Below are 11603 nucleotides of genomic sequence, written 5' to 3'. Positions count from 1 at the left end.
TACAACAACAATAAAAAACAACAAAGGCAACAAAAGGGATAATAAATAAATAAAATATAAAATTTAAAGAAAAAGAGTAGTTAGGGAGGAATCTAGGCTGGCTGGAAACAGGGAGGAAGTCAGGCCCTGATGGAGAGTTAAGTTCCAGCCCCCACATTTCTTCTTGCTCCAGAGCTGAGTTGCATTGTACGGATGGATAGGATTTACCCTGTTGGAATTCCTGTGAAAACTAATCCATCTTGTCCCACTCCTTTGTAACTGAAATGTAACCAGAATGAAAATTGCCATATAAGCCTGTGCAGTTCCTTTGATTCAGAGAACTTCATGGAGCTATCCAGATCTCTCGCCCACCTACCGGTGTATTAAGTTCTCTTTTCAACACATCTGGATCAGGTCTTGTGTTTGGGGATAATCTCTGCAACATGATCACTGACCTGTGTGGTTCTTCAAGACACAACTCTCTTTAAGACAATGAGTCCTTACCCTGATCCCCAGGGTCACCATCACCAGGCTTATACCATATAGGGTGGGAATAGAGGTGAAGAAGAAATTCCATACACATGACTTTTAGGTTGACTTTTACAATTTAAAAAATATTTATTTTATTGAGAGATATACAGAGAGAAACACACACACACACACACACAGAGTGGAGAGAAGAGCCCTGCTCAACTCTGGCTTATGGTGGTGCAGGAGACTGAATCTGGGACTTCAGAACCTCAGGTATGAAAGTTTTTTTTTTTTTATAAAATCACTGTGCCATCTCCCCAGCCTATAATGACATAATGACGCCATCACTAGTTGTTTATCTCTTTCTTTCTTTGAATAATAAAGCGGAAGAGAAGCAGAGACACAGCAGCACTGATCCACAGCTTGGGTTCCCTCCTCTCCCCGCCCCCCCCCAAAAAAGGTGGTGATGTGGTCTTGAACCTGGGCGCTCTCATGCTAACATGTGCTCTCTACCAGATACATCACCACCCTGACCATATAAAATTTTCAATATATAAATGGTGCTAAATAAATAAGGCAATGGGACTATAGCAAATGAAAAAACTTCTATGGAGAGACTGTTAAGATTCCCAGTTACCCCAACAACTTGAGGAAGGAAGCTTTGGATAACCCAGCATTCTTTTAACTGCCTCGTGTGGTGGTTGTGTTCATTTCAAACATGCTTGTAAAGACATTGGGGGGTAGCTAGCATAATGGTCAGGCAAAGAGACTCTCATGCCTGAGGCTCTCAAGTCCCAGGGTTTTTTGTTTGTTTGTTTGTTTGTTTTTGTTTTTACCAGAGCATTGCACAGCCCTGGCTTATGGTGGAGTGGGGGACTGAACCTTGGAGCCTCAGACATGAGAGTCTCTTTGAATAAACATTATGCTACCTCCCCCACCTTTGTTTTCATTACTATTTAAAGGCTGCAAAGAGAAATCAAGATTCTAAAATTGTGTCACTCTGCAATAGTCTCACAGCCTGACATAAACCATTTAAAAATAAAAGAGGGCTGCTATAGTGGAATAGGACTGATTTCTGGATTTCTTCTGGCTTAGTGTTTGCATAGAGGAATGCTACTAACCTTTGTCTATTAACTTTGTAGCCTGACACCTTACTATATTGCCAGATAATTTCCAAGAGCTTCCTGCTGGATTTTTCTATGTATACTGTCCTATCCTCTGCAAATAGTGACAGCTTGACTTCTTCTCTTCTAATCTGTATCCCTTTAATTCTATTGCTTAATTGCTATGGTCTGTGTGAGTGTCCCAAGTGGCATTGACGGAGTGAGGAGGACTGGCAGGTAGCCAAGAACATCTGGTTGGGACATCTGAGAGTCTTGGAGGGAGGACCAAGGCATTTCTCTCCTAATCATTTGCTACACCTTTATTTCTGAATCTCATAAACCTGAAGCTGAGGATGAGAATCTCCTCTGGTAACTAGAATGGGGATTTGCACACACGTCTGCAATGAGGCTCTGGTGACTGCTCTGTGTGTTCCTTTATGGTACAGCTCTTACACTGACGGGCCTTGCACTGGGACCTTGTCACAAAATTACAGGCCAGCAAGAACTAAGTGGCACCCAAGTGGCTCCTGCTGTTGTTCCATCACCCAGTCACACACCTGCCCTCCTGATACTTGTGGGGTTCAGTTGGGGGAGGGTGATAGATAGAGACCCCCTGGTCTTCACCTCCCTGATTCACAGTCCTCACCCACATGAAGGAGACACAGACACAGATAAGTATGCTGGGACCTGAGTTTATTTATCATCTGAGATCAGGCTCCATGCCTGTCTACTCTCATTTCACGGGCTCAGCAGATGTTCACTGACTCCAGGATGATGTTCCTACCCACCACCAAATAGCGCACTCTCTGCAGGGGCATCCGGTGGCAGAAGAAGTGATAAGACTGGTTCCCCACCAGGACCTGCAATGGCACAGCAGGGCTTAAGCTCTCAGCTCCAAATAGACAGCTTTCTTAGGTCTATCACATAGAAAATGCAGAACTGAAAAGCCACCATGAGCGGAGGAAAGATTATGTGTCCCAGAGATTTGTGTGTCAGGGGCCCCCTTCAAAAAGGAAGCACAGGAACTGGACAAAAGTCCATGAAATAAGAAACTGAGCCAGGTCACTTAGAGAGAAAAAACCTGGAGGATGAGCCCATCTGCTAGCCCCACTCTGGGCTTTCTCCCAGGGCTGCTCCCTCCTGACTTATTCCAGAAAGACAGTGGACCCACAGCTCACCATGACAGGCCCCTCAGTTATTTTGTCATGATGGAGACACAGGAGCCCAGCATGAACTTGAGGGACCTAGGATCTCCCAGTAACAAACAATCTCTGTCACCATGCAGAACCCCCATGTTGGGCCAAAGAGTGGGGCTGGGTATCTAGTCTTGGTCATGGGTCCCTGCTAGGACACCACCTTTGGGCCCTTGGCTCCTGCTGTTGTTCCATGACCCAGTCACACACCTACCTGCCTTTCGGATACTTTCAGGGTTCAGTCAGGGGAGGGAGATAGATGGAGATCCCCTGCTCAGCTTGAGTCACTCTGTACCACCCCCCCAACAGGGCCTTCTCGACCTTCCCCTCAGAATTTGGTCCTGAACCTGGTGGCAGGGACGTACCTTGAAGCCGTCTTTGGTGGTGATGATCATCACCTCAAATAGCTGTCCATACTGGAAGGGATAATGAGGTCCAAACTCCTCTGTACCCCAAACACCATTCACCCTTGAGTTCAAGACAACCTTGTTCTGATCAAAGCGGGGGTTGAAGTGCAGGGCAATGTCATCATCTGTGCGAGTACTGCACGCCAGGTTGATGGCAGACCTGAGGGGAGGGCAGCATGGGGTTGCGTGGGGTTGAATGGAAGAGGGTTCAGACAGACGATGAGGAGATCAAACATCAAGTGCAACAGCTTGAGCCAGGGTTTAAATGTGCCAGAGCTCATCCCAATGTGCACACAGAGCTGGGTTCAAGCAGCAGAAGGAGGGGTTCTGGACAGGTGGCCAGCTCAGACTCAGGGTGTCTGAGAGACAAGGAGGCCTGAACCCCATCCACCTGCTGGGGTCACTGTGGAATGACCTGGGTGCCTTTCATTTTCAAGGACGCTGGAAGCCAGGATGTGAAGCCAGTGTGACCCCAATACTTAAATCATCCCCAGTTACCAAAGAGCTAGAACAGTATCAGGGGCATCCTATTTCTATGCACTCATTATTTCCCTGAAACCAAAAGCTCCCAGAGCTGGGAAGTTATAGGAATGATCAGGTCTCTAGATGCACAAGGCACTTCGAGATCACAGGATCTCTTTCCAGAGCCCCAGTGCTCAGAGTAGAAGGCACAGGACACTTATAAACCCTAAGATGGTCCTGCAGCATTAAATTCATAGAAAAATGTGAGGACTCCAGCTGCCCAGCAAAAGACAAACAAGGGAGACACTAGATTACAGGAGGTCGGAAATGGACCTGAGATCCAATTCCTCTGTGGGCAAGGGTAGCCATGTCTGCTTGGAAGAACTTGCAACAGCTGGGCCTGGGGACCTCCCACCCTCCCCACTGGGCCTCTGGAGTCTCACCTGTCAGTACCAGAGGGAAAGTATCCACGGATTTTCATTGCAGTGCCAACTTGGAGGCCATCAGGGAATGGGGTGTCATACTGCAAAGTGTCTGTGCATGTCTAGACATGGACACAAAAGACAGGGGAGAGAAGGGTGGGTGAAGCCCCAGGACTCAAGGATGGAGAGGTGAAAATAAGAGAGAAGAATGGACACAGAGGAAAGGAAAGACTGCCCACAGGGAAAGAACTGGAGATGGAAACAAAGAATGAAGTGACAAAGACCAGGAGAGAAAAGCCAGGAGGCAGCAAAGGAAGGGGCAGCACTAGGTGGGGGTTTCAACCCTGAAGCACAGCCCAGACTCTCAGTCACCCTCCCTCCCATCATTATCCCCTGTGTGACAGAGTCTCAGCTGCCCCAGCCCTCCTCCAGTCTGTGCAGCCTTGGTTCCACACACCCGTGAGCACTCACGCAGCAGTCTGCCATGGTGCCTCAGTGGTGAAGCAGTGGTGTCAGGCTATGGCTGTGGGACTTTAAATAGCAGCAGGACGTGGCTGGTCCTGTTGACTCACCCTCTGTCTTTCCTCATTCTCAGCCACAACTCAGCCACAACCTAGCTGGGTTGGCATTGCACCTTCCTGCTGGGCCCTGCCCTCTGACCCCTAGTTACTCCCTGCAGGTTCCCTGGTGCCTGAATTCTCTCTTTTGATCTCAAATGTGTGGGAGAATAATATTCAGAGAATGTGAAATAAAGCTAACCAGTCTATGGTCAGGTGGTCCTATGTTGTTGTATGCGATGACCTGGATTCAAGCCCCTGGTGCCCACCTGCAGGAGGGTAGTTTCTTCAGGGGTGGACCATTGCTTCTGCTTCAGTTTCTTTTCTTCCCTTTTCTGCCTTTCTCTGGCTTCTGTATTCTCTGAGCCCCAGAAATAATCCTGGTGCCAAAAAACAAGACAAATAATTTCAAAAGGGGAATAAAAATGTAAAAATATCCAAGCCAGGAAAATCCTGAATTACTAGGTGTCCTCACATCAACCAAAAATGCCAGAGTTTTTATGTTTGATTAAAAACAACACAGAAACCTGGCAAATAGCTCACTAAAGGAAGGCCAATAGAACTGTAAACTGGGGATGTTGTTAAGTCTAATTGTGTTCTGCCATGTGCACACACACACAACTATGTTTTTAAATAAATTTTATTAACAAGATTGTAAAAGAACAGAGATACAACTCTATATGATTTCCACCACTAGAGTTCCATGTCCCATCCCCTCCATTAGAAGGTCCCTTATTTTTTATCTCTCTGGGAGTATGGACCAAAATTCTTTATGGTGTGTAGAAGTTGGAAGGTCTGTTTTCTGTAATTGCTTCACTGATGAACATGGATGTTGGCAAGTGGATCCACACCCTCAGCCTGTTTCTATCTTTCCCTAGTGGGTTTGGGGTCTGCGGAGGTGGGATTCCAGGACACATTGATGAGGTCATCTGCCTAGGGAAGTCAGAATGGCATCATGGTAGTGTCTGCAACTTGGTTGCTGAAAGATGGTAAGATATAAAGCAAATTGTTCAATAAATAGGAACCCAATGGTAGTAATAGAACAAATGAAACTAGGAATCTTCATGTGGAAAGAAGCTAGGAAGTCTGTTATGTTCCCTGTGGCCCATGACTTTAGTATTTTTTTCCTGAGCTTGATAGCTAACATACAGGTGGAACAGTTTGCTTCTTGACAGGAAAAGCAGCAAGATCTCAATGTGGGAGTTTAGAATAGAGACTATTTTTACAGTCAACCTACACAACAGCAGCTAGCGTCAACTTAACTAGAACTGTCACCAGCAGATGGTGATGAGACTCAGGATTCAATTCCAGACCAATGCCAACATAGCAGCCCTTTTCAGGATACCATGTTACTCCTTTAAAGAAAACAAAACATTTCTGATGAGATCAATACAAACATCTTAATTCAGACTTCCTAAAATTTACAAATAGATGGGATTTTTTCTTTTTTAATTTAATTTTACTAGTGATTTAATAATGATTGAAACCATTTTAAAGATGTATTTATTAGCATGAGAAAATCAGAGCATCACACTGGCACATGCTGAAGGACATACGCTGAGACCTGACCCATACCGTCACAGAAAGAACTTATCTCACTGAAACAGATTACGGGGAAAAACTTACCCTGTTCCTGTCTGCACCAGACACATTTGACCAGAAATACTTCCGAATGGATCATAAATCCTGTGAAGACCACCAACCTTTCCCACACCATACATGGCCCTGAGCCTGCCAACCAGCCTGTCCCAGGGCGGGCTCCTCAGCTTCCCCTGGATGGGCTCTCTTAATTCCCAACTGGGGATCCTAAACTCCCCTGGCTGTTAAAGCTGAACTTCTCAAGCTCTCCAGTGGCTAGATTTCCTTTGTGGGGACTGGGTAGTAGTGCACCAGGTTAAGAGCACAGAAAACAAAGCCTAAGGATCCTGGTTCTGGGGTGAAGAGGTGTCTTATCTTTCTCTCCCTCACTCTGTCTTCCCCATCTCTCTCAATTTATTTCTGTCCTATCCAACAACAAGTGGAAAAAATGGCAGGGATCTCAGATCTAGAGTGTCTGGAAATGTGGAGATGGCCTGGAAACCATTTACCTGGTGGGGTCTCTTTGCGATGGCCAAGATCCCCTCCATTTCCAAGGATTCTGGAAGTTTTCAAGAAGCTTTGGTGTGACAATCCCAGCCTCCAATTCCCAGGGAATCCATAGTTCCCAGAGAGCTAGAACACTATCAGGGGCATCATGTTTCCATGTATTCAATGTTGCCAAGAAGCCAGAAGTTCGGGAATTTATAGGAATGATGGCCAGGTCTCCTGCAGATCTCAGGATCTCTTCCCAAAGTTTCAGGGTTCAGATAGAGAGTCAGGACTACTTTGGGGACCCTGAGATTTCCCTGGATTCCTAGGTTCTTGGGAAAATCTGAGGACTCCAACTGCCCAGCAGAGGACAAATAAGGGAGACGCCAGATGACACAAAGTCAGAAAAGGACTTGGAGTGGCCCCTGGCATTGTGTAGTAGATAAATTATTGAATTCTCACATGAGGTTCTGAATTCTATCCCCAGCATTATATGTCCCGGAGTGATGCTCTTGTTCTCTTTGTAGCCCAGTTAATAGTCCGCCCACCCCAGTCAGAATTATTGCTAGGGTTGGATGCTTGCAGAATGCCAACATCCCCAATGATTATTTTATTTATAGAAGGTGTAAGACAGAGATATTTCATAAGGGAGTAAGAGAGACACCTGCAGCACTGCTCCACCTCTCGTGAAACTTCCTTCTTGCAGGTGGGGACCAGGAGCTTGAACCCAAGTTGTCATGTGCGGTGATGTTTTTCCCTTTACTAGGTCCACCATCACCTGTTACCAGTAAAAAATGTGTACTGGACTGGGGACCCAAGTCTCAGTGGGCAAGGGTGGCCACTCCTGTATTAGAAGAAGTTGAGTCGTCTAAGACTGGGGACGGCCCACCCTCCCTGCTAGGCCTGGAGTCTCACCTATCAGAACAGCAAGGAACAGCTCCACTGATTCTCACCACAGTGGCAATTTCAATGCTATGTGCAGAAGGCTTTGTGAAAAGAGACAGGGGGACAAATATATGAGTCATTCCTCAGGGTTAAAGGACCAAAATGGAGACCATCAGAAAACAGAAGAATGGATATGTGAAAGGAAACAGATCCATACAGGGAAAGAGATGGAGAAGGAAACAAAGAACATACTAAGTAAATGATTCAAAGAGATAAAAGCCAAGAGGAAAAAAAAAGACTCAGAAGCAAACTATCCCAATAAATAATGGGAGAAAGAACTGAATAGATGCTCCACCAAAGGGGATATTCATATGGCCAACAGACATGTGACAAAATCACTGACAACCAGAGAAATTCAAAGTAAGACAACAATCAGATACCACCTCTCCTGAGTGAGAATAATCTCCATCAAAAAGGACAGTAGCTACAAGTACTGGCAGGGATATTGGGAGAAAGGGGCTCTTCTACATTGCTGCTGTGGATGTAAATTACTGCAGCCCCTGAGGAAAAACTATTTGGAAGGTCCAAAAAATATTATAAATCAATTTATTATATGAACAAGAAATTCCTCTCCTAGGCATCTTAAAGACACAAAACACCTATTAAAAAAGATTCATGCACATTTCTGTTTATGGAAGGGTCACTTCTTTTGGTTTCTTTGTTTTTTGTTTGTTTATTATTTTATTATTGTTTGTTTATGGAGATTCAGGGGATTGAACCTGGGACTTAAGAGCTTCAGGCAAGAAAGTCTTTTGTATAGCCATTATGTTGTCTCCTTAGCCTGTGGTAGGGCTTTAAGTAATAGCCAACAATTGGAAACATTAACAAATTAATGATTACAGAATATGTGATATGGGGGACTGGGTGGTGGCACACCTGGATGAGTGCATGTGTCACCATATGCAAGGGCCTGGCTGCTACTACATGTGGGGATCCACTGGTTGGGGGGAAGCCTCATTAATGGTGAACAAATACTGCAGGTGTCTCTCTCTCCTCCTCCTATTTTAATTTGCCTCTGTCCTATCAAATAAAGGGGGTGGAAGGGAGGGAAAATGGTAGATTCCTGGTGCAGGCAAAAACCCTGGTGACCAAAAAAAAAAATTGATGTATATATCAATGGAATACTACACAGCTGTAAGAAATGATGACATGATCTCACTTGATATAGCATGCATGGGACTAAGGGAATCATGACAAATAAAATAAAGAAGTAGGGAGTCGGGCGGTAGTGTTGCGCAAAGCTTAAGAATTCGGGTTCCAGTCCCACTCCCCACCTGCAGGGGAGTCCCCTTCACAGGCGGTGAAGCAGGTCTGCAGGTGTCTCTCTGTCTTTCTTCCTCTGTATCTCCCCCTTCTCTCTCAATTTCTGTCTTGATCCTATAACAAATAAATAAATAAATAAGATTTTAAAAAAAAAGAAAGCAGTAAAAAGTATGAATACCCAATGACCTCACTCACAGATGGGCTCTAAGAAATAAAGTAAAGGACAGTACAGGATGAGTTGTCAATGGACTGCGGTCTACTGCAGCAGATTTGGGGACTCACAAAGGGGGAAGGAAAGAGCACTAGTGGAAGATGGGGACCTCAGTCTCTATGGTGAAACAAGATGGTGGTTTGGGTGAAGACAAAGTGTACTGATACTCATCTTGGGGAGATGTGGAAATGTACTCTTGTGACAAAAACAAACCTGCAACCAGCATTTCCTCAGTAAAGTGACACTAGAGTTGTAAACATAAGTAATTTTTTAAACATTTGAAAGACTCAGCCTATGGCCTGTGCACTTAAAAGTTTGAGACATTCAATCAACTTTTCCCATCATATTAATTAAAGTGATTTATATGACTACAAGTTAATAGGAGTGTACATAAACAGCATTCCCACCACCAAAAGACTGTGTCCTATACCATCCCCCACAATCCCCTCCCTCAGTGAAGCCAAACATCCACTCTCACCCTCCACCCGGAGATTTTTTACTTTGGTGCCCTACTCCATACTCAATGAAATCCTGCTTTCAGTTTCCCTTTCTGTTGATCTTTCTCAACTTCTGTTTATAAGTGGGATCATCCCATACTCATCTTTGTCTTTCTGACCTAGCTCACTTAATTCCTTCTAGCTCCATCCTGGTTGGGTCAGAGAAGGTGGGTTCATTGTTCTTAATAGCTGCATAGTATTCCATTGTGTATATATACCACAGCTTTCTCAGCCACTCATCTGCTTTTGGGCACCTGGTTTGCTTCTAGGTTTTAGCTATTATGAATTGTGCTGCTATGAACATAGGTGTACACACATCTTTTTGGTTGGGAGTTAAGGAGTCTTTGGGGCTTATCCCTAGGAGAGGAATTACTGGGTCATATGGAAGGTCCATGTCTAGCTTTGTGAGAGTTTTCCAGACTGCTCTCCTCAGAGGTTGGACCAACTTACATTCCCACCAGCAGTGCAGAAGAGTTCCTTTGTCCCCACAGCCTCTCCGGCATTAGTTGCTTCTGTCCTTTTAGATGTATGCCATCCTCACAGGAGTGAGGCGGTATCTCAATGTTGTCTTTATTTGCATTTCTCTGACAATCAGCGACCTGGAGCAATTTTTCATTTGTTAAACAAATAATTTTTTTAAAGGGAAGAATATCCACTGGATGAGATAGTAAAGTAGCTGAGATATGCACATTTAGGAAATACAAAGAGTGTCACTCAAAATAAATACACACCAAGATATTATAATTAAAATAAAAATAAACTTAGGATAAAGAGAAGATCCTGAGGGCAGCACAGGGGTGGGTGGGAAAGGAAGGGGTTCTGGGATTGGGCAACCAACCCAGAAGCACAGAGACACACTCTACCCACTTCCCCTGTGTGATGGAAGCCCCAGTAGCCCAAGTTTCTTCCAGACTATGCAACCTTGATCCCAGACATCCACCCCACCCAACTCTAGATCACTCACACAGCAATTGCCATAGTGCCTCAGTGGTGGTTATGGGTGCCGGATTTTATTTTAGTTTTTATTCCCCTACTTTTTTTCAATTCAATGTAATTTTATTAGTAAGTTGATAATGGTTTATGAGATTATAGGGTATAGTTCCACACTGCACCAACCACCAAAGTTCTGTGCTCTCCCCACTCACAACTTTTGGTAGTCACCATAATTCTCACAAAGTCTTAGAGACATCTTGTCTAGTGTGCGTACGTGTATGTGTGTGTGTGTGTGTGTGTGTGTGTGTGTGTGTGTGTGTGTGCATATGTTCAATGTGCTTCAATTCTCTATATTCCACATATGAACAAAACTGCTTGGTAGCTGTTCAGTATCTGTGTGGGCAGAGACTTCTCAGCAGTGCCCAAGACTAGGCCTCTTGATGTTACACAGCACCCAGTGGAAAACAGTCCCAGGCACTAGGCTCATCTAGGGGGTGATGGGAAAATGGACCCCACACACACATACCTAGAGCCCCACAATTGCCTCCAGCAGCTGTCAGGGGAGCTGGGCTTTCATACCAGCTGAGATCACTCAGGGGAGAGTCTGAGCAGCTGACCTGATGGGCCCCAGGAGATGAGGGGTAGACAGAGCTAAGTAGTTTGAAAGGGGAACAGAAATGTCCATGTTAGAAATAGCCTGGGGGGGGTGAGCAGTGGCACACCTGCAGGGGAGAAGCTTCATAAATGGTGAAGCAGTTCTGCAGGTGTTTGTCTTTCTCTCTCCTCTCTTTTCCCCTCCCTTCTTGATGTTCTCAGAATCTTAACTGGGGATCATTTTGGTAAATGAAAAGCTAGTTTAAATGTTAAGAAATAGAGTAGGGGAGACAGTATAATGACTTTCCTGCCTGAGGCTCCAAAATTCCAGTAATCACTAATAATAATAATAATCAGACAATGTAGAGCACACGTGTTATAATGCTGAAGAACCTAAATTCAAGACCCTGGGTGCATAGCAGTGAAGCTAAAGAAGAGCAGTGTTGGGGAGACAGTATAATGGTTCTGCAAAAGTTCTTAATGCCTGAGGCACTAAAGT

The 11603-nt window shown here is 44.9% G+C and overlaps 1 protein-coding gene across 3 annotated transcripts in view; it reads right to left on the bottom strand.

Annotated features, from left to right (window-relative positions):
* Positions 1–4599, bottom strand: part of LOC132532405 (galectin-7-like) — a 43254-nt gene extending 38655 nt beyond the window's left edge. The window contains exons 1-4 of one of the 3 annotated variants that reach the window (XM_060185902.1): positions 4509–4588; positions 4059–4159; positions 3112–3313; positions 2230–2413 (exon numbers count right to left, since the gene is read on the bottom strand). In XM_060185902.1, coding sequence (XP_060041885.1) covers positions 2300–2413; positions 3112–3313; positions 4059–4159; positions 4509–4523 — 432 coding nt within the window. In that variant the 5' untranslated portion in view covers positions 4524–4588 and the 3' untranslated portion in view covers positions 2230–2299. Of the gene's footprint in view, positions 1–2229; positions 2471–3111; positions 3314–4058; positions 4160–4508 lie in introns of those variants that run through there. The other 2 variants (XM_060185904.1, XM_060185903.1) reach the window with 2 other exon arrangements.
* Positions 4600–11603: the final 7004 nt, after the last annotated feature.

Source organism: Erinaceus europaeus, chromosome 2, assembly GCF_950295315.1.
Source record: "Erinaceus europaeus chromosome 2, mEriEur2.1, whole genome shotgun sequence".
NCBI lineage: Eukaryota > Metazoa > Chordata > Mammalia > Eulipotyphla > Erinaceidae > Erinaceus > Erinaceus europaeus.
The sequence above is the reverse complement of the archived record's forward strand: the minus strand, read 5'-3'. Positions and strand labels throughout refer to the sequence as shown.